At 42.5% G+C, this 27,468-nt stretch overlaps 1 protein-coding gene across 1 annotated transcript; it reads right to left on the reverse strand.

Annotated features, from left to right (window-relative positions):
- On the reverse strand, window positions 1–26,717 carry LOC121139780. Its single transcript, XM_040743770.1, has 6 exons — window positions 26,543–26,717; window positions 26,220–26,333; window positions 25,848–25,898; window positions 23,114–23,319; window positions 9,638–9,755; window positions 1–104 (listed from the first exon to the last, which is right to left on the reverse strand). Exons 1-6 carry the CDS (start codon window positions 26,715–26,717, stop codon window positions 1–3), a joined length of 768 nt encoding a protein of 255 aa, XP_040599704.1.
- Window positions 26,718–27,468: the final 751 nt, after the last annotated feature.

The following is a 27,468-nucleotide window of genomic DNA, read 5'->3' on the forward strand; positions in this document are numbered from 1 at the left end:
TCAGCTATCAAGCAGCGGGCCACCTTGGCACACTGCCGGCAGCAGCTTCTTGAGGCTGCTTCTTTCTTGTTGCCACTGCAGGCCCACGCTGCAGTCGGATTTTTCTTTGGGTCACAAGCTCACAAATAATGATGTGGAGACTTCTTATTAATTATGAATGTGTGGCCATGGCTCAGGCTTTTTTTCTAACTAGTTCTTATAACTTAACTAACCCATATTTTTAATCTACATTCTGCCACATTGCTTGTACCTCTCTTCCATACTGCATGCCCTGCTTTCCTGCTTCCTTTGAGCCTGGCTGGTGAATCTGCCTTTCTTCTTCCCAGAGTTCTCTCTCTACCAGGAAGTGCTGCCTATACCTTTTGCCTAGCTATTGCCAGCTCAGTTTTTTTTACTCACACCAGTAACAGCAATATATCGTCATACAGTGTACGGATATCCCACAACACCACGTTACTATAAGCAGACTGCAAATAATTCCCTGGGGAATGCGTTTTATTAGTTCTGTTACACCACCAGGGGAAGCTGACTCATCAGGAGAACCAAAAGGCTGGCTTATATGGTTCAAAGAGGGGTGATTTCTCCAATCATAGCAAAGTACACACCCAAATGAAGATTTGTCTGTATTTATGCGTTGGAATGGCTATCATCAAAAAAGATGAGAGGCTAGAGCTGTAGCACAATGACAGAGTGCTTGCCCAGCATGTCAGGACCCTGAGTTTTATCAGTAATGCAAAAAGGGCTGCTGAGATGGCTCAGTGAGTAAAGGTATCTACCACCAAGCCTGACAACCCGAGTTCAATCCTCAGGACCCACATGGTGGAAAGAGAGAACCAATTCCTACATATCATCTTCTGACTTCTACATGGCTGCTATGACACACATTATACATGCATACACACACACACACACACTAAATAAATTAGCACACAAAAAACTGAGTATTGGGAAAGATGTGGACAAGACGAACATGTATTCTCACTAGAGAATGTAAATTTGTAGTCTCACTATGGAAAACTACATGCACTTCCTAAAAATTAAACCAACCATATAATGTGTCAAATCTAAATTTTGTGTCATGTGAAGGATTACATCGAGGCCCTTCCACTGATAAGCAAGTGTTCTACCACTGACTGCACCCCCACCCCACTTTTTCTACACTCAAACTTGCAATTAGTATATGGAGGAGATACATACATCCCCATATTCATTGGCCACCACATTAGCCAACTTTAGTATCCACTAACATGCCTTTAGTCCCAGCACCCGGGAGGCAGAGGCAGGCGGATCTCTGTGAGTTCGAGGCCACCCTGGTCTACAGAGTAGTTTCAGGACAGCCTCCAAAGCAATACAGAGAAACCCTGTCTCGAAAAAACAAAAAAAAAGGAAACAAAACAAAAAAGTATTTTTAAAAAAGAAAGAAAATGGGGCACATCTACAGAATGTAACACTTTTTTTCTTATAAAAAGCTCTCTCCCTTTCAACAACACAGATGAAATCTGGCATGAAATGTGACAGGCCTTTAAAGAACAACAGACACTGGATTGGGAGAGGTGTCTCAGTAGATAATAGCACTTGCTGTTCTTTAGAGGACCAAAGTTCAGTTCCCAACATCCACATCAAGTGGCTCACAACCACCTATAACTCCAGCTCCAAAGGGTCTGATACCCTCCCTGGCTTCTGTAGGCATCTGCATACACCACACACACAGACACACACAGACAGAGAGAGAGAGAGAGAGAGAGAGAGAGAGAGAGAGAGAGAGAGAGAGAGGGAGGGAGGGAGGGAGGGAGGGAGGGAGGGAGGGAGGGAGGGAGGGAGGGGGTAACTTTAAAAGCAAAGTGAGAGTGACAAATATTGCATAATATATGAGGAATCTACTATCATGTTCTTAGAAACAGATGAAGAATGGCAGTGATATTTATTTATAAAAAATAAATAAAAGCAAGCAAACAAAAGACCAAAAGCCTCTGCTAGAGAGTGATACAAATAAGAAGAGGTAGTCAAAATGTGGGAACACACAGAAAGAGGAAGAGACCTATTGCTTAGTATGGAAACTATACTTAACAACATATTATGTATTTCAAAATTGCTAACAGTACATCACAAATGCTCCCACCCCAGAACAGTATTCCAGGTGATTGTCACATTGATTACCTTAATTTATTATCCAATAGCTGGGTATAGTTTGTGGATAAAATAACACAACTAAAATCAACAAGATATTTTCTATGCAGTATGTAAAAAAATAAAAGCAAGCAAGCAAGCAAACAAACCAAAATACCTATTTGATTTCATACCTGTGACTTAGTTCAGAGCCTACCACTGAGGATGCACTTAGCCTTTCTTACAAATGCAGTTTTGCAAAATGCCCCAGGAATTGGTATCCTCCATGAAATCCCATGCTAGAGTTAAAAGGCTCACTTCTAAATTCCTAGAGGCTGGTGCCAGGAAAAGGCAACTTCCCAGGATCAGTAACTTGATACACAGCTAAATCCAGAGATGTTTCTGGACTTTCACTTGATCTATTGTATGCTGTAACACTGCCATGTGTATGCCAGAGAAAGATAGGTGAGTTTTCTTTTTTCTCTTTTTTTTTCAACAATCCCACGTGGAGCTTATTGGTGGACAGGGAAGGAAAGGGGGGGGTGAGAGGTAACCAACCTGAGAGAGAGAGATAAGATGAGAGACAGACAGAGAGAGAGAGAGAGAGACAAAGACAGAGACAGAGAGACAGAGAGAGAGAGGGAGGGAGGGAGGGAGGGAGGGAGAAAGAGAGAGAGAGAGAGAGAGAGAGAGAGAGAGAGAGAGAGAGAGAGAGAGAGAGAGAGAGAGAATATGAGATGGAGAGGAAGACGAGAGTAAAAGAGCGACAGGTGAGTTTTCTATACCCTGTGTTTCAGTAAAAAAACACTGTAAATATCTTCATTTTTATTTTTTAAGATTTGTGTGTTTATATAAGTGTTTTGTGTACATGTATGTCTGCAGGATATGCATGCCTGGAGAAGGCCAGAAGAGGGGATTATGTGGGAATCGTATTTAGTCCTCTTCTAGGGCAACAAGTCCTCTTACCTGCTGAGACACCTCTCCAGCCCCTTTCTTTCCTTCTTAATGTGGGCACACATTCAGACTCTTCTTGTTTTCTGAGACAGGGTCTCATGCAGTCCCACCTTGCCTCCACCTCCTGAGTGCCCTCAGTTTACACGGTTCTGGGAATGGGAATACTCAGGGTTTCATGCACGCTAAGCAAGATCTCTCCCAACAGAGCTACATCCCCAGTCTTCCAGCTTAGTTTTCTTACATCAGCCGGGCAGTGGTGCCACACGCCTTCAATCCCAGCCCTTAGGAGGCAGAGACAAGCGAATCTCAGTGAGTTTGAGACCAGCTTGGTCTACACATCAAGTTCCAGAACAGCCAGAGCTGTCTAAAAACAAACAAACAAACAAAAAGTTTTCTTATGTCATTTCTACTTAGACTATCAGTTCTCTAATTATAGCCCACGAGCCAACATAGTAACCTATGGTATTTGCAACTTAAATTCAGGGCCCATCATAGGACAGCAAAAAGTAACTGCACTGATAGAAACCAGTGTCAATGCAAAACTACAGCAATTGTGTCATGGAGAGTAAGAGACAGTTTATCCTGGAGTCAAGTTTGAGTGATCATGACCCAGGAGCATAGGCTCAGGTTGCCCTGAATACCATGTTCCAACATGATGATCGGTTACGAAGTTATTCTAATAATAAAACAAATGAAAGTCGCAGATCAAGGTAATTTTCAAGAAGACAGGCTAAAGCAAGGTAGAAAAATCTATTATATGCCTCATTATTAACCTTTGAATTGGTGAAAGCTATTGGTCTGTTAGGAAATCCTAAAAGCATTTACCTAAAAGTAATGAAGCTGTTAGACCGAACAAGAACGTGGGCAATAAATAGCTACTAAAGAGGCTAAAAACAGGGCATGGTGGTGCAGGCCTTTAATCCCAGAATTCAGAAGGCAGAGGCAGGTGGATCTCTGTGAGTTTGAGGGCAGCCTGGTCTACAGTGAGTTCCAGGACAGCCAGGGCTACACAGAGAAACCCTTTCTCGAAAACCAAAACTAAAGCAAACGAACAATAAGAGGCCAAAATAGTTCAGGATAACTTGACTCCACATCTGCACCACTCTAACTCTCCAAAAAGCAATCAATCAGCCTTGCAGAATCTTTAACAAGGGTGCAGATTTTTTTCTAAGAGCTTCAATCTGTATTTTAATAACTCATCCAGATGATTCAGACACACAAAAGTTTGAGAACCACTGCTTTAGATTATCTGCTATCTGGTTGCTTCTCTTATTAACTCAGCAGGCTTAGGTGATTCCAAATCACTAGATGGGAATTAAGCTTGCAACACCAAATAATCAGCACAGAAGTATTACATGTATTCTGACCTGTGAGGTGGTTAGCCCTGCATCAATGTCCTCATGTGAAATCCCAGGCTCAGTGGCTAAATGGGGTATTTGCCTTGAGTTAAGACTCATTCTCCAAGAGGGTCCCACTGTTACATGGGAAAATGATCTGCCCACCAATTAACTACTTTAGGCCTTCAGTGGTGTTTAGCCCTCCAACAAGTGGCATCTGGAGACAACATAAGGAAGAAACAAGCCAGGAGGATATTTTGTGAAATTTACCCTCCAATTCCAATGCTTCCTCCCTCTTTCCCTTGATCTTCCTTTCCTTCCATCTTCGTGTGTGTGTGTGTGTGTGTGTGTGTGTGTGTGTGTGTGAGAGAGAGAGAGAGAGAGAGAGAGAGAGAGAGAGAGAGAGAGAGACAGAGACACAGAGACACAGAGAGACGGGGGGGGGGGGGGGCCTTACTATGGAGCCCTGGCTAGTACTCACTATGAAACAAAAGATAACCTCCCACTCTTGGAACTCCTCCTACATCAACCTCCCAAGTAAAGGGGCTTCTCTTTAAAACATTTCTATTAATCTCTCTCTCTCTCTCTCCCTCTCTCTCTCTCCCCTCTCTCTCCCCTTCTCCCTCCCTCCCTCTCTCTCTCTCTCTCTCACTCTGTGTGTGTGTGTGTGTGTGTGTGTGTGTGTGTGTGTGTGTGTGTGTGTGTGTGTGTGTGTAAGAGTGTGCCTGTGCATGGAGGCCAAGGGTTTTAGGATGTCCTGTTCTCCACTATGGACAAAATTCACTTGAAATGGAGTGACTCACTGAACCTGTTACTAGGCTGGCTAGCAACAAGTCCCATGGATCCTCCTGTGTAGGAGGCCACTTCCAGCCTTCTATGTGGGAGTTAGGGATTTGAATGAGGGTCCTCGTTTGCCCACACACAACTCTTATCCACTGAGGCTGGGGTGGAAGAAATTCAAAGTAACAGAATTGATGTTATAAAGGACTTACTAATAGATTTGCTCAGGAGATATTAAAGGACATGAAGTAGAACTTAACTAAGGGAGTGCTGCCTCCAAAACACCACAAAGTATTGCGCTAACCAAGCCTGTTTGAAATAAGCAAAGGTATCATGCTAGGATTACATTTCTGTTCACCAGGACTGACCAGACATTAGATCCACCCCCAAAGAACATGGTTCCAACAGGCATCTTGAGTGGGCAGGTCAGGGTCACAAACACCACTAAGTCCTGGTTGGCAATTAGGAGCTCTGTGCTCTTATTAGGAAATGCCTAATTCAGTCAGGTTGGCAAGATAAACCTGGATGACAACTATTTAAAAAAACAACAACACTACTGTACTTAAAAAAAATCTGGGCTGGAGAGATGGCTCAGAGGTTAAGAGCACTGGCTGCTCTTCCAGAGGTCCTGAGTTCAACTCCCAGCAACGACATGGCGACTCACAATCATCTGTAATGAGATCTGGTGCCCTCTTCTGGCCTGCATGCATGCAGGCAGAATATTGTAATAAATCTTTTTAAAAAAATTCTGGCAGCATCTTTGCTGTGTAAATCTTCCCAAGTGGCCAGACTTGCAGTCTCCTGCCTCTTAAACAGTTCAAAATGTAACCTGGGTCCTGGACATAAAAAAAAAATCTAAGGATTACACAGAATGTAAAGCAAAAAAGCCTGAGGTGTACAAAAGTTAATAAAGTCTTCTGTTGGAGCCCTGCTCTTCTTTGAGCATTAACAACAGCTGTCCAGGCTTTTCTTTTATTACCATCTAAGTGGGCAGAGTGATTTCTCACTATGAAGTGGTATTATTTCTGTAACAAGCTTACTCTCCAAAGCCTCCTCAAACTATCTTAAAGGTCCATTCAAACCCATTCCCAGAGCAGCTTGGTGTCTGCAGCATGTTGGTCAGTCTGTTTTTTGCTTCTCTTCCTTTCTTTCTGGTGGTAGGTTTTTCTAACAGAAGATAGATCACCCTCTAAACTTCGTTTGTGCCTGAGCCCCAAATCAGACGACAAATAAGCAGACCGTAAAAAGCAAGAATAAAGAGCCACAAAAGGCAGGGCGGTGGTGGTGCACGCCTTTAATCCCAGCACTTGGGAGGCAGAGGCAGGTGGATCTCTGTGAGTTCGAGACCAGCCTGGACTACAGAGCGAGTTCCAGGACAGCCTCCAAAACGATACAGGAAAACCCTGTCTCGAAAAAAAAAAAGCCACAAAAAGTGGTACTCAGAAAAAAAAAAAAAAAAAAAAAAACTTCCCACCAGAGTAGCGGGAGTCTGAAACGAAAGACCTAAGGTCATGCACGAAATTCATCCCAATGAGATCCCCCGGAGTGTAGATTCTTGCCCGCAACAACCTTCCCCAGCAGCTCACAATCCTTACACCACTTCGCTGTGCTCCTCCCACCAAAAAAAAAAAAAAGCGAAGATGCTCGGTATCCGAACACCGGAAACATCAATAGTCCTGAAGGAACGTCATCAATAGTCGCCGAGTTAGACCCGGCTCTTGAGGTCCTTCCTCAATTTGGCTCCCCTCTCTACGGGTCCTTAGTTGAACGCATCAGCGATGGCACTGGCCGCACTGACCCCGATCCCTCCCCGACGTCTTAATTACAAGTACGCTTCAAACACAACATGAAGGAGCCACCTCCCGCTTCCCCAGCCACCCCAGAAACTCTAGTTTGACCCCAGGAGCTCCTGGGCGTTAGCGAGCCAACTCGTTTTTGCACTCCGGCATCATTATGCTAAATCAAAAGGCTAGGCCTGCCCCCTTTTTCATCTGTTGAAACCCACCCCCACTACCACCAAATTATGCTCTAGGTTGATTTGGAAGCTTATCAATCATTCTGATGTGAGAATTAATTTTATTACATGAGCAGTTTATTGGCAAGCTGCTGGACCAATCCTTATTTCCAATATGTCATTTCTGATGTGATCATCGTGAATCTGTAACTTTCTATTCCCCGTTTCCCAATTTTGTGTCTCATAGCTAAGTTTCCCTGCATGCCTGAAGCACCGGGTCTTTTTAAAACCATAATTTCTAGGTTGGACACTCCACTCATTTTTTTAATCTAAACCATGCTATCTTGAGCAAAAAGTTGAAGCATGCTACTCCGTTGCTTCCTCTTCTGGAGCATAGGCGTACTAGCAATACACTCCAATGCACTAATGAAAAGAGAACCAATATACTGAACTAGAAATTACTATTTATGAAATTGACAGTGCTATCTTCTCACAGAATATACTGTTGGAGTAAATAATGAATGATAACAGCTAAATTAGGAGTTGCAGATGATAGAACAGTGCTTACACATTGTTTTCATGTTATCACTAATAACATTTTGGTGGATGTTACATATACTCCTCCCACTTCTCGTTTATGTTTTGCTAGTTTAAAGTCAGATAGACCTCCTGTGCCCACCTCCATGTCAAAACACTGGGACTTCCTCACAGGTTTGGTCTTTGCACTATGATAATAAGAAACATCGTTTTAGCCACAGAATGCTTTGCCAATGTTAATATTACTCTACTTTTACTTAGACTCTACAAATCTCTTATCTTCACCAACATACTCAGTTAAGGAAATGAAGAAATGCTTCAAAGATTTTGTGATAAAAGCATATGTGAGTATCTAAAATGAATATACTGGATAACTTCCCCTTCCAATAGTCCCAAAACTGTCCACTTCTGTTCATTCTGTACTCTCTGGATCAAAAAGGACCACTCAGCAGGAGCAAAAATAAAAAAACTTCTCTATTAGTTTATCTTATACAAACCAATTTCCACCTTGTTAATTTTAGTCCACTCTTTTTATTAATTCAGCTTCCTATTTCTTTGGTTTCCATTGTTTTGGACTCAGGTCTGTGCTTCTAGAGTTGAGACAGAGCTGGGTGTGTTTGTGCAGGACTTTAATCTCAGTACTTGGGAAGCAGAAGGACATCTATGCTTTAGAGACAAACCTGGTCTCCATAGCCAATTCCAAGTCATTCAGGACTTCACAGTGGGGCTATTTTCTCAAAGGAAAATGAGTTAACACAAGATACAGCATTTACAATTACCTCCTACATGAAGCAAGGCTTTTGGAGAAATGCAAGTACTTCATGTTCTCACCTTGGTGTAATCTAAATCCATTGCAGTATCAGAAAGTAAGAGTGGTGGTGATAGGGAACTGAAAAGTTATGGGGAGTGGAGAGATGGTCAAACTATGCAAAGTTTCAATTAGGAGTAATGATTTTTTAAAATCATTTTTATTTTTTGTGTATGGGTGTTTGACTGCCTGTACATCTGTACACCCTATGTATACCTGGTTGGTGCCTGCAAAGGCCAGAAGAAAGCATTGGATACCCTGGGAATGGAATTACAGACAGTTGTGAGCTGCCTTGTGGGTGCTGGAAATTGAACCTGGGTCCTCTGTAAGAGCAGCCAATTCTCTAAGCTGCTGAGATGTCTCTCCAGCCCTAGGGGAATGATTTTTGAGATCTCTCATCAGCATGATCACTATGGTAATAAGAGGGTATTGGACTTCATAAATTACTATGAGTATATTTCTAATGTTCATATCAGATAAACTAAGTATGTAAGGTAATGGCTATATTAATTTGCTTGAATTCTGAGACAAGTTTAAAACCACAGAGAAAAGTGGAGATAGCTAACAAGGGTTCTTCACTTCACCCCAGAATCCGAAACTTCAGCACAACTGAGGAAACTCAAGTTACCTGCAAAAATAATGCCCCTTTACCTAAAGACATCTCCAACAAATGAACTGTTTACTCAAGGCTTTAATGTCTGTGATCTTGAATTTAACTATATTAGCCCTTGTCACTGTGAATTCTGAACAATACAACTGATAAAGCACCTTAACCATTACATTTAGAAAAGGAAGCTATTTAAGTAAAACTAAGTAAACCAGCTCACACTTTTTCATATTTAATTTTAAGCCCACATTAAATGTGCAGTGTGTGCTACTCAATATCCCTACTTCATAAGCTCCCTAACATACTTCATTAAAGCTCACCTGTAATAGTGTTCAGTGGCATAATCAAATATCTGGGATGATTCTCACTACCTACATTGACAATTCCACATTGTGTACAAGTAAAATAACATCACTTTGAACCTCATTAACATACTTGTTAACATTCATGGAGATACAGATGAAAAGTTTTTTTATGCAGTGGGCAACAAAATCCATCTGTCTTTGTCTCTGGGCTAATTTCACTCAGATCTCACCACTGGCTATGTGCCTAACCATCCACAGAGATGTCCTTTAGTAAGGAATCCCAAGAAATGCCAGACTTGTCAGTGAAACAATCCACAGCAAGAATCCTGCTTGGCACCAGGAGAAAGACCTGTTTGGTAACCTGAGTCTGCAACAGGATAAAAAGCCATGGAAAATTATGGGGACATGAAAAGGCAAAGAAGGGGTTGGAGAGATGACTCAGTAGTTAAAAGCACTTGTTGATCATCCAGAGGCCTAGTACCCACATGGTAGATTACAACTGTCCTGTCTATAACTTCAGTTACAGGGGAACTGAATCCCTGTTCCAGCTTCCAGGGGAACAAGGCACGCACACCACACGGTATATAGACATAGATACAGACAAAATACCCATGCACATAAAATTGTTTTTTAAAAGAATGATGGCTGCATGTAGAAGAATCCAAGTATAGAATCATATTTATCACCCTGTACAAAACTCAACTCCAAGTGGATCAAAGACCTCAACATAAAACCAGATACACTGAACCTGATAGAAGAGAAAGTGGGGAATAGCCTTGGACTCACTGAAACAGGAAAAGACTTTCTGAACAAAACACCGATAGTACAGGCACTAAGATCAACAATTAATAAATGGGACCTCATGAAACTGAGAAACTTCTGTAAGGCAAAGGACACTGTCAATGGGACAAAGCAGCAGCCTACAAAATAGGAAAATTAACCAACTCCACATCCAATAGAGTAATAATATCCAAAATATATAAATACAAGAAACTAGCTATCAAAAAATAACCCAGTTAAAAATGGGGTACAGATCTAAACAGAATTCTCAAAAGAGGAAACAAATGATTGAAAAATACTTAAAGAAATGTTCAACAGCCATCAGGAAAATACAAATCAAAACTACCTTGAGATTCCATCTTACACCTGTCAGGATATCTAAGATCAACAGAAAAAGTGACAGCTCATGCTGGAGAGGATATGGACTAAGGGGAACACTCCTCCATTGCTGGTGGGAGTAAAAATTCATATAACCACTATGGAAATCAATGTGGCAATTCCTCAGAAAGATGGGACTCAATCTACCTTAAGATCCAGCTATACTACTCTTGGGCATATACCTAAGGGGTGCTTCATCCTACCACAACAACACTTGCTCAACCATGTTCATTAATGCTCTGTTTATAGTAGGCAGAAATTAGAAACAACCTATATATCCCTCAACAGGAAAATCAATAAAGATAATGTGATACATTTACACAATGGAGTATTGCTAAGTCATTTTTTAAAAATGACATCAAATTTGCAGGCAAATGGATGGAACTAGAAATAATCATTCCAAGTGAGATATCCCAAATTCAGAAAGACAAATACGGTTACGTATTCACTTACATGTGGAAATGAGCTGTTAAGTCAATGATAACCAAGCTACAATCCCTAGAGCCACAGAAGGTAAGTATAGAGAGAGGGACTAGATGGAAGTGTCAGATCTCATTAGGAAAGGTAAATAACATAGATATGGATGGAAAGGAGGTTTACAATGGGAGGAGCAAGTAGGGAGGGGTAAGAGAGAGGGAGTTGTGTGAGGGAATGCAGGGAGAAACAACTAAAACTAAGGGGCATTTGAGGGGTGGTATGGAAACCTAATACAGTAGAAACTCACTAAAAGATATACATGTATGAAGGTGATCTAAATGAAATTGGCAAATAACAGGGGAGACAGAATCCCAACTGCCATCTCTTGCCACCCAATGAAGCTTCAGGACTGGGTTACATCTAATTGACTTGTTGGTCAAAGGGGTCCCGTGGGAATCCCACTGATAGCAAAGCCCCATTGCTGAAGACATTTATTGCGTATGCCACTGTGAAGGCTTTATGTTGGGCTCATTTGCTAACGAGTAAAAGCATATAAATACCAAGAACAAACAAACTAACAAATAAAGATAGTCATTTTAAAGACAGATAAGAAGAACTCTCTCTTGAGAAGCCCATACATGTCTTGGGATTATATACTGCCTTTTCCATATGCCTTTCTATCTACACACTTACTAAATAAGATCACTTGCTTTGCTTCATGTTCATATTCATTATTCCTATCATAATCAAAGAACTTCCTTTACCTGAGCAGAAGTCCTAAGGAAAAAGGTGACTTCCCAGGCTACTAGTAGTTCCAATTCTGTGTACCCCTGCCTCCCTAGTCTATACCTAAATCTGCAGGTGCATATAAACTCTTCTATGACTTGTAAAACTGATATTGGCAAGGCCAAAAATACTGAGAATGTTTCACTCCCCAATTTTGGATACAACTCTAAATGAACTCAGTTTCATTTTTTAAAATTCCATTAAGGGAATGCAAAATAGCCTAGTCCCATATCTACATGAAGGTAGAAGAGAGCTGGAGAGATGGCTCAGAAATTACGTGCACTGATCTTGCAGAGGACCCACAAGCATTTACATGGTGATTTGCAAACAGTTGTAATTCCAATCCAATGTCCTCTTCTGGCTTTCCAGGCATGCACATGGTGCATAAATATATATACAGGCAAAATGCCCACATATATTAAATCTGAATGTATGTTTCTATACCACTTGCATTCCCAGTGCCCAAAGATGCCAGGATAGAGCATTAGATCCTCTGGAACTGGAGTTACAGATGGTTGTGAGCCATCATTCAGATGCTGAAAATCAAACTCAAGTCCTTTGCAAGAGCAGTAAGTACCCTTAATTGCTGAGCCATCTTTCCACTCCAAAAGAAGTTTTTGCTTTTGTTTTGTTTTTGTATCGTTGTTTTTGTTTTTTAAAGGTAGGACTGTTAGTATTCAGGCATCTGGGCTGGACTGCCCTTAGGGCCCTGACAGGATATGTCCTCAGCTGCAGCCACTGAGAGCACCACCTGTGCACATTCACTATGTTCCCTTTTAAAGAGCCCTGCCCACCTCCCAGCTTTGTCTTCTCTCTCTCTCTCTCTCTCTCTCTCTCTCTCTCTCTCTCTCTCTCTCTCTCTCTCTCTCTCTCTCTCTCTCTCTCTCTCTCTCTCTCTCTCTCTGTCTCTGTCTCTCTCTCTCTCTCTGTCTCTCTCTCTGTGCCCCTCCCCCTCTGTGCCCCTCCCCCTCCCTTTCCCTCTGCCTCCCTGCCCTCCCACCTCCCTCTCACTTCCTCCAGGCCTGAAGGGCCTCTCTGCCTGTCTCTGTCTCCACACTCCCTCTCTCTGCCTCTCTTTTCTCTTCTGCTGCTCCTGTACCCAGAGGTCGGTCTCCCCCGTCCTTTTCCCATTCCTTTTCTCCTAATTAAAAAAATACCCTCCGCGTGAGCTCTGTCATATGGTGTCTTTCTCTCTTGCCTGCTTTTTAAATTACAATAACTGAGCCCATAAAGTTTCTCTTCTGACTACCACACTCTTTCCCTGTGGTAACATACAAATTATGACTACCCACATGAATGCATTCTCTTACACACACACTAATAAGTGTTTTTTTTTATTTTGATAATGAAGCAGAGCTTTCTGACCAAAGTCAAAGCATTACAGCCAGGGGCTTTGGTTAGACATTACGGTTTACTTAGGTCAGACTGGTTTAGATAACAACTCTTAGTGTGATCCTAAGCTCAGTAGTATTAGTATTTCCCTTTGTAGGGGACCCAGTAGTCACTGCTTTAACTAACTTTGTGGCTGATTCAGAAGCATGGAAAAGTTTGAGAATTACTGACGTACACTGCTTGCAATAGCACTGATTTTCTGGCTTACAAAGCAGAAGGCTGCATGATTCAGAAGAATTAAAATTTTATGGTAGGTACACAATTCCCTGGTATGAAATGAGTTCTTTGCAAAATGAAAGTGCACACAAATATGTCAAATGTTCAAACCAGCCAATTTGGGAGTCCTGCACTGTGTTGACCTCACTCAAGGTCATACATAGGCTGCACCTTTGAGAGGATACCTTGTGGCTGGGTTAGGCGGATTCCCTAACTTCAATCCTTCCATTATATGGGAAACACTCTCAACTAACCAAACAAACAAAAGACCAGTTTGTGCTTGCACACTGCTCAGTTCTCTCCAAGTGGCTGCACAAGGGACCAAACTAGGAATATCCAAGGTCTGAAGGAAAACTTCCAGCAGGATACTTTTATCTTTATTCTGCTTTTAAAATTTGTTCAAGCCGGGCGTTGGTGGCGCACTCGAGGGGCAGAGGCGGGCGGATCTCTGTATGTTCGAGACCAGCCTGGACTACCAAGGGAGTTCCAGAACAGCCTCTAAAGCTACAGAGAAACCCTGTCTCAAAAAAAAAACTTGTTCAATCACTACTTCAAGGAACTTGTGCGAGACTTCTTCACCAATGTAGTCTGGTGGCCCTCAGTAGGTTTTCTTACACAAAATATATCTGAGATCAATGAGGATCCTGAATGTACACAGGGTTATCTGAGACTGCACCAGATGTTTTGCTATCACAAGCCTTGGTGGAACTTAGATGACCCTGAAACTGCTTCTACCTAGACCAGAGAGAGTACACTTCCCTTGATGTTCAAGGAAGGGGACTTCTGTCACTGTTATTATGTTATGAGGCTACTAATGTTCCGAATCACAAGCCTCAGTGGCTTTGGTTGTGTAAACAGGTTGCTGGAGTCCACTTATTGAGTTTGCTTAGACAAATTCTCCTATGCTTTCTTGTGGTGTTGTAGCACCAGTTCCAATAAACAACTTTTCTCAAGTAGCCTTTCCTTACTCACATTTGGTAGTGCTGGCTGAGTTCATAACACAGAGCAGCAGCAGAGAGTGATGGACAAGGGCATCCAAGACGAAGTTATCAGGTCAAGAAAGACGGCTAACTGCTGTCAGTTGAATATGAAGTTGCTGAAGAGTTCCAGAGTGGCCAGGGCAGGAAGTAAGGCTGCAGTATAACAGACGAGACAGGGTGAAGAGTTGATCCTGAAGAAACACAAAAGCCTGTAAGGAGCCTAAAAAAAGAGAACATGCAGATTCTACTCACCAGGAGGGTTCCAAAGGGCTGTGAAAAACTTACAGCTAGGTGGTGGTGGCGCACGCCTTTAGTCCCAGCACTTGGGAGGCAGAGGCAGGCGGATCTCTGTGAGTTTGAGGCCAGGCTGGACTACAGAGTGAGTTCCAGGACAGTCTCTAAAGCTAAAGAGAAACCCTGTCTCGAAAAACAGAAAGAGGGAGGGGGGACAGAGGGAGGGAGGGAGGCAGGCAGGCAGGCAAAGAGGCAAGCAGGCAGGCAGGCAAACTTATGGCCAAAGGCATCAGACCCCAAATCAAAACCTGTAACCTGGGCCTGAGTTAAAAGTTAAGAAATACCAATTTACTGGGCCTCCAAAGAACTGCAATAGATTCTGAGGAAAGCCCGTGAGATGGGGCTCAATGGGCAAAAGCACTTGTCACCAAACCTGAAGACCTAAGTTGGATCCCCAAGACTCATGCTAAAAGAATAAAATCAACTCTACCAACTTGTCCTCTGACCTCTACCAGCATATCATGGCACGCACACGACCACATACCTATTTATTTTTTAAAGACTGAGGAATCCCAATACATATGCTTATTTGAATGCTTTAATGCCAGCTGGAAACAAGGAATACAGAATCCCACTTTTTTTATCACATCAGACTGTAGCACTTGTAGGATTAGTGTTCTAGGTACCCAAGACCTGATGCTACCACCTATCACAGAAGTTCACTGCTATTAGGCAGCAAATGCCAGGGGTCAGTCCTTGTTTACCAAGATTGGGGTCTGGGTCGAACAAAAGAATTAGATTCAAATGATAAATAACATATTTATTCTTACTCTTTGTGTTCCAATTATCCGTATTTGATATGAAATGAAAAACAGGATGGAAATGGGAAGAATAAAGTCCAATTCCTATCAAAGTTGCTATAAACCACAAGTTTATACAGCCAGCATTTTCTGAGACGACCCACTAGAGTCCACACTCTGTGTGGACATTTTAAACCAATATGAAGGTCATATTTGATGTTATAGTCTTGTGAATAAAAGTGCCTGTTTCTTGCTGTAGAGTCTTCCTGTAGCTTATTCCTTTCTGCAACAAACTTGGGATTTACTTCCCACAGTTCAGCACTATCTGATCATTTACTGGAACAATTTCTCCCTTGCATTTGGAGTTTACTGATTACACTCCCTAGCTATGTGTCAAACCTGTTTTCCAATAGCAGGTCTTAGTTTACTGAATACATCCCTTAGTTATGCGCGAGACCTGTTTCCCACTATCAGGTCCTTGTTGCCCTCCCCACTGTAATTGCAGAGATCTGCCTTCCTGCAGTTATCCTTATTGGCAGGCATTTGGTCAGTGTTTAGGGCCGAGGTAAAAGCATTTAATCTAAGACATTCCCAGATATCCAGAACATAGAATTACTACACGTTCAAAGCTTTTGATTCATACTTGCCTAGATGAATAGAAAAAATAAGCATGACCTAGCTTTATCTCACTGGCAGATTGAGAAGAAGAACCTAAACCTAACATGGCCCTAAAAGATCCTCAAACTTCTTGTTTCATTACCCAAGAGCTTAGCTCAGAGATATACTACTTCTTCCTGTTTCCCCTGAGAGGATAATGACAAAAGTAATCATCGCATTTGCTCATCCTGGGGGGGGGGGCACGATGACGACGACGACTTTCCTGAAGACCTGTGCCACCGAGGCCAGAGCATTGGAAGGGCCAAGTTCCATTTCTTGAGCAAATTAAACTTATACTTATAGCTCTAAGCAATTGATGCTAAAAAGCTTCTAGCAGGAAACCACAACAAAAAGTGCAGACAGCATAGCAAAAACTGCTTGCCTGCATCCTGTTGTTTACTAGGTTTCCTGGTTATCCCAGGCTCCCTATGCACACCGGGAGAAAAGCAGCCGCTGAGTTAAGAGACAATCATTGCCTTACTTGTAATTTTTACTTAATATAAACTTTTAGCTTTTTACCTAACCACTTAAAAATGTAGAGCAGCACACTAGTCTCCCTTTCTAGAATTCCCTGATGCTTCAATCTCTTAACCTTCTTCCCCCTTAAGGAATTCACAGGACATTCGCTAGCCACTCTCACTTTGAGCTAACAACCAGAACTCCCCCTATGTAAAGATTCTTATCTTTGTTACAATGCAAAAGAATTCCAGAACACCACCGAGGCTGGAGAATTGCTGGAGGTAATGATACAAAACTGGAAACATTTTGTTGCTGGAAGATAAAGAATAAAGAGACAAAGATGGAAATATTATGCTGTAAGTAGATTCTTTTTTCCCTCAGATTTTAGTTCCTTCCTTATGTGTGGCTCCCTTTTTTGGAACCCTGAAGGAAGATTTTAGAAGGTGGCCTTCTGAAGTTTTCAATACAAAGTCAAGAGCCTCTCCAATGGTCAGATAAATGGCAAACACAGATTTGGGAAAATGTTAACAAACGTGAAAGGGGTAAGCTAGGCATTTTGTATGTTTTAGCATAAGAATGCTTGTGTGCAAGAACCTGTTGGCTCACTCAGGAACTCCACAGGGTCAAATCAGTGAAGTCTCATGAGGAAGCATATTGCTATTTCTGGTGTTGATACGATTGGACCACCTCCTACGTGTTGAAATTGCATGCCACCATGCTCAGCATAATACTCAATAACTTACCTTTAAAAAAATGCTGACACTGAAGAGATGAATCAGTAGTTAAGAGCACTGGCTGCTCTTCCAGAGGATCTGGGTTCGATCCCCAGCACCCACTTTTGGTGGCTCACACAACCTCTAATTCATGCTCCTACATATCAGGCACCTTTTTCTGACCCCAATGAACATTGTATACAAGTAGTGGTGCACAGACACATATGCAGGCAAACTACCAATACACATAAAAATAAACAAGAAAACATTTTAAAGGTTTTTTTTAAGAGAGGAGAGAGAGAGAGAGAGAGAGAGAGAGAGAGAGAGAGAGAGAGAGAGAGAGAGAGAGAGAGAGAGAGAGAGAGAGAGAGATTGAGATTTGATCCTCTGGAGTTTGAGTTACAGACTGTAGTGGTCCATCAGAAGTAGGAGCTATAATTTTTGCAATGTTCGTGTGCACAAGAGTGAACATGTGTACCAGTATCTGAAAATACAAGGGAACCCTAGTGTTATCCTCAAGGAGGCCATCCACATCCTTTGAAACAGAGCCTCTCATTGGGCTGGAGTGTGTCAATTAGGCTAAACCAGCTCAGGTGCTGAAGTGATAACAGAAGTGACAACAGAAGCCCCAGCAGACTAAGTAAACCATGAGCTCTTCATTCATTGTGTGATTCTGTCTCAAAAAAATATGACATTAAAGCCGGGCGTTGGTGGCGCACGCCTTTAATCCCAGCACTTGGGAGGCAGAGACAGGCGGATCTTTGTGAGTTCGAGACCAGCCTGGTCTACAAGAGCTAGTTCCAGGACAGCCTCCAAAGCCACAGAGAAACCCTGTCTCGAAAAACCAAAAAAAAAAAAAAATGACATTGAAGATATCCAAAATCAATCTCTGACCTCCAGAGTGTGTGTGTGTGTGTGTGTGTGTGTGTGTGTGTGTGTGTATGCACACACAGTCTGAACACAGTCCAGGAATGGAGCTGCGAGAGGAAAATTCTGAGAACACTCCAAGAACAAGAGTCTTGTGACCTTGGTTCCTTCAAAACATGGGATTGTGCCAGGTGCTGGTGACACACGCCTTTAATGCCAACACTTGGGAGGCAGAGGCAGGAGGATCTCTGTGAGTTCGAGACCAGCCTGGTCTACAACAGCTAGTTCCACAACAGCCTCCAAAGACACAGAGAAACCCTGACGCGAAAAACCAAAAAACCAAAACAACAAAATAAACGTGGAATTGTTCTTGAAATGCAGTTTCATGCTCTTCCCAGGTGTAGCATATAGGAATGAGTTTACTTCAGATTATTCATCATTGCTTGCTGCTGTTATTCAATTAGATGTTTAAACTATTCTTTATCTGCCTCTGTGGAAAAACATGATTTTGCCATGTGCAGCTTGTCCTTGTGATTGTATACAGCCTGAAGTTATGAGAACTTGTGATTTTTATTAACCCTCAGAGTATAAATCCTCTGATGCTCTAAATAAAGCTGACTACTGCATGAGACTGTAGTCTGCCATTTATCTGATCTGTGCTCCTAGGTCTCACTACCTCTAGAGTGGACATGTGGACACACACACACACACACACACACACACACACACACACACACACACGAAATGCTGCCCATGAGGCTGGAGAGATGGTTCAGCTTTTAAGAGCACTTCTTCTGCCCCTGCATGGTGGCTCACAACTGTCTGTAACTCCAGTTCCAGGGGACTGAAACCCTCCTCCCTCACCTCCAGGCATACCTACAGTCCACAGACAAACATGTGAACAGAAAATTCATACACATAAAATAAAACAAATAAGTGTATTTTTAAAATGTTGGCACAGGGCTAGGGAGATAGAGACAGGCAGATCCCTAGAGCTTACACCTACATGAGAGGTTCCAGGTCAATGAGGGACCCTAACTAAAGAATACCATTGTATTTACCTAAAGAATGATGTGGAAGATTGTCCTCCAGCCAGGCATTTGTCGGGGAGACAATAAATGGGACACACATCTGTTCACCTCAGAAAGGGAACCTCCAACAGTCTAAAGTCTGACTTGGTGAACCACTAACTTTTTACTGGAGTTACTAACAGGAATATGGGTGAAGGGTTACTCACAAGGAGCAGGGAGAACTCATAAGCAACTGCATCACCGAAGCCCATCTCAGCATGGGTGATGTTCACAGAGGCTGCAGGTAGCTTGATAGTGGGAGATGCTCTTTCCCCTGAACTTAGGTTTTCCAGTCTCCAAGCCCAGCAGTTGTTTACTCCTTCTTATACTGCTAGTGAGGCCCTCAAAAATCTTTCAGTTTTCTGTTTGCCCAGACATATGTCGGCTCACAAGACTTCCTGATCCCTCCTGCACAGAATGTTTCAATGGGAGGAAACCGTCATACAAAAGCATGCAGTGTACATGTGCCTACATTAAAACATGTGTGGGCAGACACATGCCCACACACATGCACTTACCGTGCCAAACCCAAGAAAATAAACTCTTTCATTTGCAGCAGCATAGATGAAATATTCATGACGTGAAATCAGCTAGGCCTGCACAGGACCAATTCTCTATCTTCTCACATGTTGTAGGAATCTAAGTCAATCACATTCATGGTAGCAGAGTTGAATGATGTACCTGGAAGGTATAGAGAATGGAGAGATGGTAAAATGAGTTGAATTTTCAATTAGATGGGAGGGACTCTTTGAGATTACTGCAATGGACGGGGACTACTATTAACAACAGGCTGTCAAATGTTTCAAAATCTCTAAGGAAACATTCAAATGTTCACATCAGAAACACCAGTATTTTAGCTGTAAGGTAAGTTAATTCTCTTGATTTCATCATTCTATATTGAACACGTATAATACTGTGCCTCCATATGCATATGTAATTTTTCAACGTACAAGGAGATAGTGTAACTAAAGTACCAAATGTGAAAACAAGACGTTGTATTTGCCTTCCTTTCTAGTATTCTATCATTCATATCTGTCCTTCCATACAGAAGCCCTGTGTAAAGGGAACTATGAATCGGGATTACTGAAGGAAATGTCATGAATACAAATGAACCCCAGTCAATAGTCCTTTTTCCTGGCACCAAGAGCAATACTAGTTTCCTAGTTCTGATCAGTGAATCCACAGCTTGTTCCACAGTGCCTGTTTTCTTGAAGTTTGTTTTCTCTTTTGACACCACTAAGGAAAATGGGGAGACAAACTGACAATTTCTGGTTCCCCAGATCCTGCCCAAACTATAGGTACATTAAGATTCATTGGAGCTGGAGAAATGGCTCAGCTCTTAAGAGCACTTGCTGCTCTTCCAAAGGATTTGAGTTCAGTTTCCAGCACCCACATCAGGTGGCTCACAAGCACAAATTACTTCAGCTCCAAGGTATTTAACACACTCTTCTAGCCTCTGTAGGCATCTGCAAACATGCCATACACATATAGATCAAATACCAATGCATATACTTTTAAAAATAATAAAAATACAGCCTTTTAAAATTCATGTTCCTGTCTCTGTCACTCTCTCTCTCTTTCTACACACACACAGTGGTTTTATCAATGTATTTATATTCATGTGGAAGACCATTTTCATCCAAGCCAGGCCCTATAGCTGTGGGTTCCAGTAACACTTTCAGGTCCCCCAATTTCAGTTCAGTATTAGGTATCAGGAGAACATTAGTGGCAACTCCAGGGAATTTATTTTAGATTCACATTCAGGTGCCCACCCCACAACTGAACAATCCAATACTCTTTGTGTAAACCACAAAAGTTTGGAGGCACAGGGGAATTTGAGGAGCACTAACTTTAACTGCCTAAACTTACAGTTATTTCTCTAGTGAACAAAGCAGCAGATTGGATTATTCAAAGGAATTAAAAATGTGTTTAGAGTTTAGGGCAGATACACAGTTCACAGTTGAGAGTTTGAATTGACTGGGGAAAACTGTGAATTTCAAATGATCATGAGAATAAGCCCATCCCTGAGTTCCTGCATTACTGCCCTAACTAGAGATTATGGGCTCTTTGTGGAGTGGAAAACCATATGTGTCAACAAGTAAAATAGATTCTTTTACAGGCATCCTGCTATTGCATAGGCAAATGGTCTGACCAGGATTAAGCTGTTTGGGGACAAAACTTATACCCTTTCAGTTCATGATGGTGCATAGGAACATAAATTTATCAGAAACATGCCTGAAAGAAAGTTTGACCTTATTTTATTTCCAAAGTATGTTTATGCACCACACCAAAGTTCCTGTCCCAGACTCCTACAGGGCAGCCCAGTGATTCAGGATAAGTTTTCCTGACACAATGTGGATCAGCCTCCAAACCATTATTTTTATAAGTCAGTGTTGCAAAGCAGATGGAAACTGGTAGGCTGCAGAGGGCAAAAATAAAGTGCTATCCTTTTGCTCATCAAGAGCTTCAAAGGCAGTACTCACAAAAGCAGCCACTAGTACTTTTTTAAAAAACACAAATGAACCTGTCTACCAGATGGGCTGGAGAGATGGCTTAGCGATTAAGAGCACTGACTGGTCTTCTAGAGGACCTGGGTTCAAATCCCAGCACCCACATGACAGCTCACAACTGTCTGTAATGCTAGTTTTAAGGGACCCGAACCTGTCTACCAGCATCGGAAATGGAAACCTAGGCACTAAACTCATTCTGTCCAGACACAACACAGATGTGTGTTCTGGCTGGCAATATCTTTCTTACTGATCTTATCTTCCCTTAGTCTGTCCACTGCTGCCCTCCCTTAGATTCTGTCAGGTACTCACCAATAACTGGAAGATGCTCCAATCCTATCAACACTAGAAATAGCAATATGCTTCCTCATGAGACTTTACTGCTTTGACCCTGTGGAGTTCCTGAGTGAGCCAACAGGTTCTTGCACACAAGCATTCTTATACTAAAACATACAAAATGCCTAGCTTACCCCTTTCATATTTGTTAACATTTCCCCAAATCTGTGTTTGAGGTACACTCTTTTTTTTCAGACAGGGTTTCTCTGTATTGCTTTGGAGGCTGTCCTGGAACTCACTCTGTAGACCAGGCTGGCTTTAAACTCACAGAGATTCGCCTGCCTTTGCCTCCCAAGTGCTGGGATTAAAGGTATGTACCACCACTGCCTGGCTAAGGTGCATCTTATCATTCATTCCAAAATGGGAATTCATTTCCCTCCTCAGTGAGCAGTATATCGTGACCCATTTTACTTGCTGAATCAACCCTTGATTTCAATGTACTATCATCATGCTAATCCTGAAGCTGTACCTCTTTAACTTTCATCATATACCTAAGCAGCAGAGACGTTTTATAATCTTAGTTCCTGGTATAGAATCCCCACTGTTCCACAATGTTTGTACTTTTGTGTGTTTGTTTTTTGTTTATTTTTACGTAGGACATCAACATGCATCCCTGCCTGCCCTCACACCCACAATCACCTTACTGCCTAACAGTCCCAAGTGACAGGATTACAGGTTTAAAAACTATATGCTCAGCTGATACTTTCGACAACACAAAGCCATTTGGTTTGTTAAACCAAATATAAGACCCCCAACTGTAAGACAATTAGGCAAGAAGGAAGAAAATGGCATGACATTGTGTATAAAGAATTTAGATTTGAACCCCAAAGCAACAAAATTAATTGCGGTGATATTTTGTTTATGATCTAACAAATAAAGCTTGCCTGAAGATCAGAGTGCAAAGTTAGCCCCACTAGTTAACCATGGAGGCCAGGCAGTGGTGGCACACACCTTTAATCCCAGCAGTTACACTAGTTAGCTATAAAGACCAAGCAGTGGTGGCCCACACCTTTAATCCCAGTACTCAGGAAACAGAGACAGATCAACTTCACCCTGAGCTACACGAGACTGATCCAGTCTAAAAGAGAAACAGAGCTCACAGAAAGATGATCTCAGCACTTGGGATCCTACACCTTTAATCCCAGCACTAGGGAGTAATACAAAGCGGGAGAAGACAGGAGCTCAGTGCAGTCTGAGGTCTGATGGAGACAGATGCAGTCTGGAGATGAAGTCTGAGGACAGGATCGCCCCTTCGGTCTGAGCATTGGTTGGGATGACAACTCTCTAGTTGCTGGGTCTTTGCTTCTCTGATCTTCAGCTTTAACGCCAATATCAGTATCTGGATTTTTATTAAGAACAAGTAGAATTTATGCTACAAGTAACCATAGATAAAGAGGATTATGCCAAATTAAGGCACTTCTGAAGAGCAATTAAGAAAACAATTAAGAGTACAGAGACAACATCCTGATGGTAAGAAAACTGAAAAATTAACTACTAAGAGGGTTGATGTCAGTATCTATAAGGAACTCAACTCTATATGCAGCAGAAGAAAAATGGCTTTAAAAAATCTCAATAGACTTCTAACAGACCTTAGCACAACTGACACCATGTTTGAGGCACCATTCTGATCTTAAAACGCAGCAAGTAGGCCCCAACACCTGCCAAAATGGAAACAAACTCCTAGACCATTAAAGACCTAGTCTGTAGTTCCAAGAAAGTCCCTTGTGAACCTTGCTTTCTGTCTTCTGTAGTTCTGCTTCTTGCTAACTGAAATGTAACCAGGATGTGTTTTTTGTGCATAAAATTCAAAGGCCCATAAGGCTCAGGGCTGCAGGATTTGAGCAAGTTCCCTGTGCAGCTGCGAGCTGGCAATACACACTTTCTTTTCACCTTTAAGAGTGTCTAGGTGGTCGTCTCTGGTGAGCTTAGGCTGCAAGAATATCACTACTGGTGTCTTATATAGGCCCATTTTGCCTTCAAATTGTGATCTTCCTTCCTCTGCTTCCAATGTGCTAAAATGACAGGCAAACCAGACCGGGCTCTATTAATGATAAGCTATTTCTATTATGCTGAGGAGACAGCTCTCTCAGTCCTACCACTACTGGGCAGACATAAGCAAATCCCTGGAGCTTGCTGGCTAGTCAGACTAGCATAACTGGTGAATCCCTGTCTGTAGGACACCCTGCCTCAAAAAGCCAGGTGAACTGCTGGGCAGTGGTGGTGCACGCGTTTAGTCCCAGTCTACTCTACAGAACAAGCTCCAGGACAGGCTCCAAAGCTACAGAGAAACCCTGTTTTGAAAAAAAAGATGAAACTTTTACACACCTTTAGTCTCAGCACTCAGTAAGCAGAGGCAGAGGCAGGCAGATCTTTTTAGAGTTTGAGACCAGAGAGAGCTATATAATAAGACTCCAACTCAAAAAACAAAAACTAAGGTGGATGATGCCTAAAGGAGGACACAGATTTCACCTTTGGCACACACAGGCATCAGTATGCATGTACATACACACAAAAATTCTTCCATGTCACATATAAACAAAGTCCTTTGGGAGTGTTCTAGAATTCCTAGAGTTCCCCGCTGGTATGAGTCCCCAGGAATTAGAATTACCACAAGAAATAGCATTTGGGCAGTGGTAATTGTAAGCATTTTGATTATTTGGATGGGATGGACAGGGATGGATTATGGTACCCTGGAGCCAAAGAATACTGAATGTTATAGCTCAGATGGACAGGTGTTCTGGCACTTGGGAGCCAAGGACTACCCCAGGTCACAGTAAGCATAGCAGCTTACAGCCCTGCCTCAAGGAAAGGCTCTGCTCAGGGTGTGTTTCTTTGGCTGGCCCCTTTTCCCTACATCAACCCAAAGATGCTGGTACCTGGTACTTGTTACATGAAGGAAGACCTATTTCTCTGTTCTGGTAGCCTGAGTCCATAGCTCAAACAAACTATAGACACATATTTCCTGATATTTGCTTCATTTTTTTCTATAATCTGTAAGACTGCTATGGGAAAGGCAGAGACAGACTGAGAAGCTATTCCCTCTGTTTTAATAAAATAATAAACAATATTTTTGTTACTATGAGGGAGCATTCTGACCCAGGTCAGCAGGAACACTACTTGGTAATTTGCCCTTCAGTAACACTTTCAAGTTTACATGTGAGCTCTGTTCCAGGCTGTCTTCAAATGTCTGGCATTGCGGCATAAAGTTGTGATCTAGAAATGGCCACATTGACAGCTATGCTGATACACGTGTGAGACACAGACTGGATAGGAATGGTAACTCAACAGTTCTCCAAGAGTGTTCCTCTGGCCATACTTTTTCTTGGAAATTGTTAGAAATTTAAATTCTGCTGCCCCCCCCACACCTTTAATCCCAGCACTTGGGAGGCAGAGACAGGTGGTTCTATGTGAGTTCCAGGTCAGCCTGGTCTACAGAGCGAGTTCCAGGACAGTCTCCAAAATAATACAGAGAAAGCCTGTCTCGAAAAACCAAAAAACAAAAAAATTAAACTCTGGAATACATTCCATAAAAACTGATAAAAGGACTCAATTAGCGAAGATCATGAGTCCATGTTTTAAGAAGTCCCCCAGATAAATAGGATACTCAGAGAAAGTTAAGAAATAGTAACTTGGATTACCTCGTACAATCTAGTTCTCTCATTGATAAAGCAGCAAGTTGGACTGTTCAGAATCATTAAATATGCTTAAGGTTTTGATGAGTGCAGTATTTCACGCTGTCAACTGACTTGATTTCACGCTGTCAACTGACTTGGCTTACTAATAAAACAACTAGCACAGAAGAAATCCAAATGCTTAGAGTGTTGTCTCACCAGCAATAAATCACTTTGGGCCTTAAGTATTACTAACCTCCTCCACTTGCCAGTCCCGCCAAGCAGATGCACGGGGAGCTAAAAGCACCTAGGGAAAAAATGTCTGGAGTAAAGTTTCGCTTTATTTTCTGTCCAAAAGATTAGAAAGAGGTCGAAGAAAGCACCCTGCCAATCCTTCCCCCAGGGCAGTCTCCAGGTCCCTCTTTGTGCTATAATTGCTCCCATTCAAAAGTAAATGACAACTTCATAATGTAAAGTGCGAAAATAAAGCCTAATTTTCCCCCTGCTCACAGTCGATAGGGAAGGCACAGAACGAACGAGAGGCAGCATTTCATAATTTGTACCACAAAACAACCATCCCACCAGAGGCCGGATAAATCTGAAATTAAGAGCCCAGATCATTTCATACAAACGCGACACAGGTGTGAGTACCGGCCAGCGACACTTTCTTCCGGAGATTGTTGCTTCGCTTTGTCTTTCAGCGTCCGTCCTGGCATCCTGCTAGTCGCTAACCGTAAACAACCTAAAAAACAAACACCGAGATCAGCACCCCGGAAACAGCGATACACCCCTTTGTGGCGTCATCAACAGTCGCCGCGAGTTCGTTCGGTCTCTTATTCCCCCACATTTCAGTTCCCCCCCTCGTTTCGTTTTTTATGACTGTACGTCTCTAGCCTTGAACCAAAAAGATGCGCTGCGACATCCCGCCTTGTCCTCTTCCCTGACGCCCACCGACACGGCCCTGTGGCCTCCGGAGGCAGCGGCAGCGGCAGCGGCAGCGGCAGCGGCAGCGGCAGCGGCAGCGGCAGCGGCAGTAGCCACACTGGCCCGAGTTCCAGAGGCCTCTGGGAAGTTTGCAGCCCCTGAGAAACTCACGGCATCCTTCCGGTGCTACACAGGACACCATCCGGCCGAGTATCCTGCCGGCATCCGCAACCTGGTCCAACCTCCAGCTACGGTTTGACTCTCTTAGGCGTCGGCGGGCCAGCTCATTGTTGCCGCTTGGGCATATTTTATGCCTAAGCATATAAAATGACTAGCCTGTCCCTTTCTGTTTTGCTCGAGGTTGATTCACAAAGTTATCAATCATTCTGAAGTTGAAATTCATTTTCTTATGGGATAGTTTATCATGCCTCATTTAAACTGCTGGACTAATCTGTCTCTTGGTGTGCCGTTTCTGAGATGTTCACCTTGAGCTTTCAACTCTACCCTCACGTTCCCATCTTTGTCATTTATGTGTGACTTCAACTGAATGCCTTAAGTGTCGGGGCTATTTATTGTGTTTGTGGGCAAGTGTGCCAGGATGCGCTCATGTGGGTGTCAGAAGATACTTCAGGAATTGATTGTTGGGTACTACCTTGTATCTGGAGATGGAACCAAAGCCTTCAGGCTCTCACCTACCGAGCCATCTCTCTGGCCCATAGGGGTTTTTTGAACTGCAGTTTCTGGATTGGAATCGTCACCCACATAGTGTCTTGGGCAAATTAAGGTGTTCAATTTTTGACTTGTTCTTCTATAGAATGAATATACTAGCAGTATCTATAACTAGTGTGCTAGTGAGAATAGAAACACTTTGTAGCACAAAGTTAAGCAATGGTATATCAAAGTAGATATAATTATTTTATATGTATAGGTCTCTTGCTTGCATTTATGTCAGT

The sequence above is a fragment of the Mesocricetus auratus genome, unplaced genomic scaffold, assembly GCF_017639785.1.
Source record: "Mesocricetus auratus isolate SY011 unplaced genomic scaffold, BCM_Maur_2.0 Super-Scaffold_100003, whole genome shotgun sequence".
In the NCBI taxonomy this organism is placed as follows: domain Eukaryota; kingdom Metazoa; phylum Chordata; class Mammalia; order Rodentia; family Cricetidae; genus Mesocricetus; species Mesocricetus auratus.